This window comes from Hibiscus syriacus, unplaced genomic scaffold, assembly GCF_006381635.1.
Source record: "Hibiscus syriacus cultivar Baekdansim isolate YM2019G1 unplaced genomic scaffold, ASM638163v2 tig00110319_pilon, whole genome shotgun sequence".
NCBI classification, from domain to species: domain Eukaryota; kingdom Viridiplantae; phylum Streptophyta; class Magnoliopsida; order Malvales; family Malvaceae; genus Hibiscus; species Hibiscus syriacus.
In genome coordinates, this window is record NW_024062678.1 from 3,381,099 (window position 1) to 3,389,726 (window position 8,628).

The following is an 8,628-nucleotide window of genomic DNA, read 5'->3' on the forward strand; positions in this document are numbered from 1 at the left end:
ACAATTTAATTACTTATTCAAATTACTCTTAATTTACTCTAACTTTCAAAATTTTTTATTTTAATTATATATTAATAAAATAATAATAAATAATTTTATGTCATAAAATTATTAATAAAATAAATTACAGTGATTAAAACATGAAGAATTTGAAAGTTGAGAAGTTAAATTGAACTTTTTTTAACTTTAGTGATCAAAATAAGAGTGAGAAGATAGTTAAGTGATGTATGATATAATTTATCTATAAAAATGTCTTGTGAAACAGTTCCGTTTTTATTTTTAACGTCATGGTACTAAAATAAACAAAAGAAATAAACGTTAAATATTGTTTTGAAATAAATGAAAGTTTGGATACTAAAACGAAATAAAATAGATAGTTTAAATACTAAAATTGTAGTTTACCCATTAATTCAATGGTATCCAATTTAGGGGTAGTAGCTTCTTACTATGTTAAATTAAAGCTACCAGCCAGAGACAACAACTACCTAAAATAAAGGGCCTTGAGCTGTGATTGTCTGGAAAAATTTATCAATTCCAACATGGCAGTAGCTGTTTTTCACTTTTGTTCTTTTGTTTTCCTCAAACTTTGCCTCGCATTCTTATCCTTTTAAATTCTCGTTTTCCGAAAAGATAGTTTCTTGATTTTCTCGAACACGTCTTCTGCAAATACCCAAATTGGAAATACTTCCAAATCTGTTTTTTTTTATTATTTCATTGCCGTCAATAAACAAGAAATTCTTTAAAAACCCCAAGGTCTTCCTCTACTCGCATTCCCTGAATTATACAAATTAATATATAAAAAATAAACAGTTTATAATTACAAATGGGTGCCTCGGAGAAAACCATTCTTGTTACTGGAGGTGCTGGCTTCATTGGAACCCACACAGTGGTGCAGCTTCTCCATGAAGGGTTCAGGGTTTCAATTATTGACAATCTTGATAACTCTGCTATTGAAGCTGTTGATAGGGTTAAGGAATTGGTGGGTCCTCAGCTCTCCCAGAAACTTGACTTCCACTTGGTAAGCACATTTTTTCACCCCAAAAGATGAAATCTTTGCTGTTATGATCATACAGATAGGAGTTTTTTTTTTATCTATGATGAGATCAAGGATTTTCATGTTGATTTGAGCATGATCAAGATTCTGGTTTTGTTTGGTTGCAGGGTGATCTGAGGAACAGGGATGACTTGGAGAAGCTTTTCTCTAACACAAAGTATGGTGTACTGTGACTTAGGATTAAGCTTTAACTCTTTGCAGATAGCTTAAAATGGATGTAATTTGACCAATGTTGTTGACTTGATTTCTCCTGTGTTTTAACATTTGTCGCAGGTTTGATGCCGTCATTCACTTTGCTGGCCTTAAGGCTGTCAGAGAGAGTGTCGATAACCCGCGTCGCTATTTCGATAACAATTTGATTGGGACTATCAATCTTTATGAGACCATGGCCAAATACAATTGCAAAAAGGTATGCCAATGACTTCAAACTCTTTGTTTTCCTCTGTATGGTATCCTTTTGGCTGTATTGTCTCGTAGTTGCTACTTTCAACTGATGTAAGGAAGAGTTTAAATTGCTATAATTGACAGTGTTCCTTGTTCAGCTGCATGTTGATGTTTCAAGCTAGTTCCCATGTTCGAGGAAGGCCTTTTGTTTATAGACTAAAATGTTTGTTAGGCTGAAATTTAGGTGACGTGTCGTTGTTTCTATGCCGAAAAACACTAGTTTTTGCAGCTTTATTCGTTATTTTTCATGCTTCACCCACTGCTAATCTAAGACTAAACTTATTTCTGCAGATGGTATTCTCATCCTCTGCAACTGTCTATGGCCAACCTGAGAAAATACCATGTGTTGAAGATTTTGAGTTGAAGGCCATGAATCCTTATGGACGGACCAAGGTAAATAATAGCATTGTGTTTTTGTTTTCGTTGGCAGTATATTCCTTGTGCTTTTTAAGCATGATACTTGTACTTAATTGGTAAACTAAAAGTTGTGTAAATTTACCAGCTTTTCCTTGAAGAAATTGCACGAGATATTCAGAAGGCTGAACCAGATTGGTGTATCATTTTACTGCGCTACTTCAATCCTGTTGGTGCTCATGAGAGTGCTCAAATTGGTGAAGATCCTAAGGGCATCCCAAATAATCTCATGCCTTACATACAGCAAGTGGCCGTCGGTAGATTGCCTGAACTTAATGTATACGGTCACGATTATCCGACCAAGGACGGCAGTGCGGTATGTGTTGTGACGTTAAATTTCCTGAAAATTTTTCTGTTATAGTCCTTCCTGTTTGTTGTGATCAACTTTGCAAATTCATCTTGTATGCCTGCTTGATGTCGACGATGTCTTTCATACAAAATAAAGTTAATAATCACCACATGAACACCTTTTTGTGGGACTGATTCTTTGTTGACAGATCCGAGACTACATCCATGTTATGGATTTAGCTGATGGCCATATTGCTGCACTTAGGAAGCTTTTTACCACAGATAAAATAGGTGATCAATCATTCAAGTTGCCTTGTTTCAAACATATGAAGGTTTGTTTTCAACTTATTTGTTCTTCTAGGTTGCGTTGCCTACAACTTGGGAACAGGCAGTGGTACATCTGTGCTTGAAATGGTTGCTGCTTTTGAAAAGGCTTCTGGAAAGGTGAATGTTCTCTCTTTTCTCCTCCTCTTCTCCTCTCATATTTAAACTGCTGGTGCTGAAAATACTGTAGAAAATCCCCATTAAACTATGCCCGAGAAGACCCGGAGATGCTACTGCAGTTTATGCTTCCACTGAGAAAGCACGAAATGAACTTGGTTGGGAGTATGTCTATGATTCCAATCTCTTTCCCCTAATGCATTATTTGATTGCTCCTCTGTTACTGCAAGTGTTTACTTTGCTATTGTAGTTTTCATGATAAGAGATGGGTAATTTTGCAGGGCGAAATACGGTGTAGAGGAGATGTGTAGGGACCAATGGAAGTGGGCAAGCAGCAATCCATGGGGATACAAGTCTAAGCCTTGAAGCTTTCCCTCAACATCACACCTCGTTTAAGCATCCCCTTACGTTAGATTTTCAAGTGTTAGATATGTGTACTAATGTTGTTTCTATTCAAGGTCATTTATATCAAATTTAATAATTCTTATTTTGTATATATACATCTCCATATGTTCAAGCTAGCCTTTTGTAGTCGATTTAATTCATTGAATATTACTTTGTTGAGTCCTCTACTATTAAAAGTTAAAAACTATTCCCACGGTTATTAAAAAATTACAAAATGATTATCTAACTATTCATCATACTTCAAATTGATCATTTTCTATTAAAAAGTTAACGGTCGTCTAAGTTAGACATTAACATGTTGATTAAGATAAAAATTGTTTGAGATTATGGGATCAAATTTTATCATAACTCAATCAGCACGTTAATGTCCAACTCAAACGACTTTAATTTTTAATTTTTCATGAAGAATGACGAGTTTGGAACATAATAAATCGTTGAGTGATCATTGTGTAATTTTTAACAATCAAGACTCAACAAAATTATATCTTATAATAAGAGGATTATTTGTGTATTGTACCCTAATTTTTAAATGTCACATGGGATCATCTCTCACAAAATTGACTACAATGATGACCTATGCAAAGTAACCTCTCCGGCTTTCTCTTATCTAAATAACAGATGCTTAATTACGCCACTGGCCACTCTGAATTCATCATCATGTAAAGAACTCTGATTTAATTAATTATTTGGCTATTCTGAAAGCACCTATTTTGACAGAACAAAAAACTATAAGCACCTAAAACTAAAAAAAAAAAGTATAATTTAAATACTTGTTTTACAAATAAGTCTAATTAACTCAAATTGAAATTTTAAATCTTAATCTAAGAAATAAGTCAGCTCTTAAGTTTTCCAGCAAATTTTGTCAAACTACAAACCATGACTAACTGGAAACTTTCCTTGAAACTCCATGAAGTACTAACTTCATTCTCAACGACTTCCATATTCATTCACAAAAACCCAATTCAAAAGCAACTTCAACTAAAGGATGGAGCAGGTAAAGGAAGCAGTGAAAGAAGAGGGAGAGCATGTTTTGTCGATTGCTTGTAGAATCATGGCTGGTATTTCCCCCGTGTCAGTGACCAATTCCCAGACTCATCAGCCATTTCCAACCCCTTCACCGTTTTCTTTCTCAGGGGCTTCGACAAGACGAAGTTATCGACCTACCCTACATCATTCGAATCTCTTCCTTCGATTCTTGGTGCTTCTCTTCTCCTTTATTTCAGCCCTTGCACTGGCGTCTCCATCCAAGAACGGCCAACGATCTGCTAGCTTCTCTGAGTACCCCGAACTGATGTAAGCTTAACTATGTTTTGCTTTAATTTTTTTACCAGATTAAAAAGTAAAGCCTAGAAGGCGAAGCAAAGATTAAGAGCAAGTAAGAAACCAATCTATCTAAACCAAGATATCACCTTCAATCTAACATCAGTTAGTCTTAAAGAAAGGATTTTCCCAGAGCCTCGATTGTGCTCATCAAAGCCTCATGATGTTTAGAGGTCCAACTCCGTGAACATGATTTTTAGCTCCAACTCCTCTTCAGCATACTTTCTGTAATCTTTATTCTAAAACCAGTTAGTTAGAACAGTATAGATCTTAAATATACTTTCTGTAGTCTGTATTAATCAAGAATTATCTCTCTTTGAGTAGATACTGCTTCGGTGTAGCCATTTTAGCTTTCGTCTATGCGGCTTTCCAACTGTTTAAGGGTATTAGCGAGATTCTTCACAGAGGCATTCTAATCTCAGACATGACCTCAGACTACCTTAGCTTTGTCTTAGACCAGGCAAGTGCACTTCCCCTTTGAAAACTCTTAAGAGTTTTTGGTTTGTGTGATTGCCTAATTCCTGCCTAGGTAACCTGTACAGTTGGTGGGCTACCTTCTCATCTCGTCGGCTTCGGTAGTAATATCAATCATTCGATGGCAGGTTCGGCAAAGCACACCACTTTGGAAGGGAACTGTCATCTCGACTACCATGTCCTTTGCAACTTTTCTGGTTATAGCAATTTCTGCTCTCTTATCTGGCTACAAGCTCTGTAAGAGACTTGTCTGGTGATGTTGCTTACTGCCTTGTGTATATTACTGTATCCGCCCATCACTCCACAAATAACTGCTCTAGTATTAATAGCTTAAAACTGTATACTCCTGTAAAGAATGATGTTTCTTGGTCTTATAGCCCATCCACGGGCCATTATTCACACCCCTTCGATGTAATGGTCCAGATCAGTTATGGAAAGTATTCTGAGTAGAAGTTCTTGAAATAACATATGTACAATACAACTAGACACAGGGAGTTCGATCAAGTTGGTTTTACTTAACTCGTTCAGGCCTTGATTCTATATCAAGATTAGAAGCTCCACAAGAACAAGAGGAACTAAAGATTGTCATATATAAAGTGGAACAAATGTAAAATGGTTTAACATGCATTAACATGCACTCCATATTTCAAATATACTCCAAACTCATCTTGAAATGCAAAGGTAACATATATTTGGCTTCCTCCGACAGATGGAAAGTTATAAAAAAAAATGCATAAACCTACATTCATTATATTATATGTAAGGATATTCACTATGCCGCAAAATAGTCCTTTGATGTACTAAAAGCAAGGCAAATAGATGCAGGAAAAAGGCATGGGTAATGTTCCTAATATGATAGTGAAAAAGAAGGGATTGTATCACCAGGGAGCCCCAAAGTCTAGTCTTCTTCAATGACATTAAGTTTGCCTTCTGCAAACTCACAAGCAGGAATGGGTATTCCGAGCTGCTTCTATAACTTCTTTACAACAAATACTTCCGGCTCCTCACAGATGGTTACCACAGTACCTTTCCTACCAAGCCGACCCGTTCGACCAGCTCGGTGTGCATAGTGGATAGAATCAGTCGGCAAGTCCAGATTAACCACAAGATCACATTCAGCAACATCCAAACCCCTTGCTGAAAGTTCATTTGTCACCAGAATTCTGACCTCTCCGTTCCTGAACTTTTTCAAAGTTGTTGACCTTGCAAGCTTGCCAAGATCACCATGCAGCTCTGCAGCTACTATCCCACGGGCCTCTAGCTTGAAAACAGCATCCTTTAGCAGCTTCGTATGGTTCATGAAAGCTATCACTGACTTGGCATCAAGTGCGTGTACACATCTTCTCAATGTATCAACCTTGTGTTAATTTTGTGACACAATGGTAGTTTTTCAAAGCAGGTGGCAGGCTTTGCAATGCTGCTTGAGTCCGCATACTTGAGTCTGAACCAGATGTAGGTTTTAAGATATTAACAGGACCAGAAGGCGCAACATATTCAAGTGGCATGACCTTTTTAGCTTGGACAAGACGTGGGTCAGACCCCCAGCTCCTAGCTGCCTTTATAACAGAGTATGGAACTGTAGCATGCACCATAATGGTCCGACGCTCGGCTCACTTAGCAATTGAGCTACGGGGGTCAGCACCTGATCTCCTGCCCATATGTTCCAATATCAGATGCATATCCTCTCAAAAGTTAAATGACAGGAGCTCATCAACTTCTTCTAAAACTAAGAAACGACAGCTATGAGTGTGAAGCTTCCCAGCTGCACTGATATCTGCAATTCGACCAGGGCTGCCAACAACAATTGCTGGCTTGTTCTTCTTTAAAGCTTCTTCCTGTCTTGATCGATTTGCACCTCCCACAAGTTGCTGAACAACTTTCTTGTCTTCAGGTCCTAGAAGCTTTTCAACCTCCCTAACGATCTGCATCCCCAGTTCCCTAGAGGGAGCTACAATTACATCATCAATCTCCCTTTTTTCCCCAGATTCATCCTCACCATTAGGAGATCTCTTTTTCAGTGGGCGTACTTCAGAAAGTTTGGGAAGGAGATATGCTAATGTTTTTCCTGAGCCTGTGTAAGATTGGATCACCACAACATGATCCTTGAGAATCATTGGAACAGCTGCAGACTGAACATCAGTCGGAACCGTGAAGCCTGCCACGTCCAACCTCTCTAGCAACAAAGGTGGGAGGCCAAGCTCAGAAAATGACTTCGCTGCAAAAGGAGCTGATTCAATTTCTAGGGATTTTTTCACCCCAACTGCCTTAAATGCTTTTATACTATTGCTTCCAACACCCCTCAACTTACTTTTGGGTGCTTCATTAGAAACATCAAGCCTCTTGATTTTATTTTCCTTATTCTTATTTGTTTTCTCAAAGTCACTTTTAAAACCAAGACTGGCAAGACTGATAGGTTCATTACCAGGATTAACTTGACTCACAAATCGTACACTGGTCTGTCCCCAAACTTTCCTAGACACATTAGGTAACCTGGACGAGGGTAATGATTCCCCAAATAATAGAAGGAACCTTTTCGAGGGTAATACTAGCATTTTGATCAGATTGTTATTGACCAGCAACTGAAAATTCCACTTTTACATTGGCTCTGGCTCAACCCAGTACTACTGACAACCCAGGATTGCCAAAAAGCTTTTTAAAAACAGAACCGCAAGCTGCAGATTTAATGAAAACGCAACAAGGTTCAGAGCTGTATAATCTGGACATCCGGCTTCTAATCATGCTAAAGCAATCAATCAAAGACTTGAATTCAAGATATATTTATAGAAATGAACAAAAGAATTAAAAATCTATAAGGTATAAACTACAATACAAGAAGTACCCAGAAGATATGCCTAGCAAGATCTTGCTCGGTACCATTTTGTCTATCTTCTGAAGTTTGAAATACAATACTTAAAACGCAACTGAAACATGGTTGGTATTTTAAAATGAATGGAATGTGAATTCTTGTTCAAAAAGAATGGAAAGGAAAGTCGAGTGATAAATGTTAGGTGTAATGCACTGAGGATCTTTTCACTGCTGAGTGAAACATTTGATCAAACATTATGAGAGCAATGTCAGTGCCAACTAATGAAAAGCCGTAATCCAACAGAAATGGTTAAACTAGAGTCATTCAAACGATAAACAGTCAATTTGAGCACTTGGATAATGAATATGATTTTCCATTTTCAAGAGGAAATTGTCAAAGAAACACTTGCTAGAGCTCAAACAGCGTCCGGGCTATCCAACTGTGCACAGTCGGAGTTCAAACGCCACGTTTCGGATTGGGTTCTTGGCTAGCAGCTTAGAGACGAACTTTACCCCAAGGTTAAAAAGTTTAGGCAAAGGCAAATTATCAAAAATTCATATATTTGATTTATTTTTTATTTTCAGGTAATTCAGATTGAATATTCAATAAAATCAGATAATCAAATCGAATACGAATCAAATAAATTCTAATTTTGAATTATCCAAAAATCCGATAAAAATGGACTTTAGATAACCTTTTAACTCAATAAGTGAGTAACTCATTACTCTACTAAGGTTGTAATCCAATAAAATTTTGGACATTTAATTATTTGTTATGTGTGAACAATTAAATATATATAAAATACAGTAGAAGTATAGAAGATGTTGCATAAACTCACAAAATATAAAATTTAAATTTAATTTTTCATCAAATTATATTTTATATTTAGATCCAAATATCTGAATATCTTATTTGAAAATTAGAATATGTAAAAAATGGAATACCTAAATTTTTTTGGATCGGATACAGATCATAAATATAA

The 8,628-nt window shown here is 36.6% G+C and overlaps 2 protein-coding genes and 1 pseudogene across 2 annotated transcripts; 2 read left to right on the plus strand and 1 right to left on the minus strand.

The window, feature by feature from the left end:
• Positions 1-574: 574 nt before the first annotated feature.
• Positions 575-3,133, plus strand: LOC120117411 (bifunctional UDP-glucose 4-epimerase and UDP-xylose 4-epimerase 1). Its single transcript, XM_039137696.1, has 9 exons — positions 575-1,018; positions 1,162-1,211; positions 1,328-1,463; positions 1,790-1,891; positions 2,001-2,228; positions 2,410-2,491; positions 2,562-2,644; positions 2,715-2,806; positions 2,923-3,133. The coding sequence occupies exons 1-9, from the start codon at positions 824-826 to the stop codon at positions 3,005-3,007; spliced, it is 1,053 nt and encodes a 350-aa protein (XP_038993627.1). The 5' UTR covers positions 575-823; the 3' UTR covers positions 3,008-3,133.
• A 798-nt stretch (positions 3,134-3,931) lies between these two features.
• Positions 3,932-5,588, plus strand: LOC120117413 (CASP-like protein 4A4). Its single transcript, XM_039137698.1, has 3 exons — positions 3,932-4,339; positions 4,691-4,826; positions 4,909-5,588. The coding sequence occupies exons 1-3, from the start codon at positions 4,032-4,034 to the stop codon at positions 5,095-5,097; spliced, it is 633 nt and encodes a 210-aa protein (XP_038993629.1). The 5' UTR covers positions 3,932-4,031; the 3' UTR covers positions 5,098-5,588.
• A 135-nt stretch (positions 5,589-5,723) lies between these two features.
• On the minus strand, positions 5,724-8,142 carry LOC120117409 (annotated as a pseudogene).
• Positions 8,143-8,628: the final 486 nt, after the last annotated feature.

Excerpts from the sequence above, each read along its gene's own strand:
- LOC120117411 (XM_039137696.1), top strand. The coding sequence starts at position 824 with ATGGGTGCCTCGGAGAAAACCATTCTTGTTACTGGAGGTGCTGGCTTC. Across the intron at positions 2,492-2,561 it reads TTTTACCACAGATAAAATAG|GTTGCGTTGCCTACAACTTG; the intron begins GTGATCAATCAT and ends TTGTTCTTCTAG. Across the intron at positions 2,807-2,922 it reads CGAAATGAACTTGGTTGGGA|GGCGAAATACGGTGTAGAGG; the intron begins GTATGTCTATGA and ends GTAATTTTGCAG.
- LOC120117413 (XM_039137698.1), top strand. The coding sequence starts at position 4,032 with ATGGAGCAGGTAAAGGAAGCAGTGAAAGAAGAGGGAGAGCATGTTTTG. Across the intron at positions 4,340-4,690 it reads TCTGAGTACCCCGAACTGAT|ATACTGCTTCGGTGTAGCCA; the intron begins GTAAGCTTAACT and ends CTCTTTGAGTAG. Across the intron at positions 4,827-4,908 it reads TTAGCTTTGTCTTAGACCAG|TTGGTGGGCTACCTTCTCAT; the intron begins GCAAGTGCACTT and ends TAACCTGTACAG.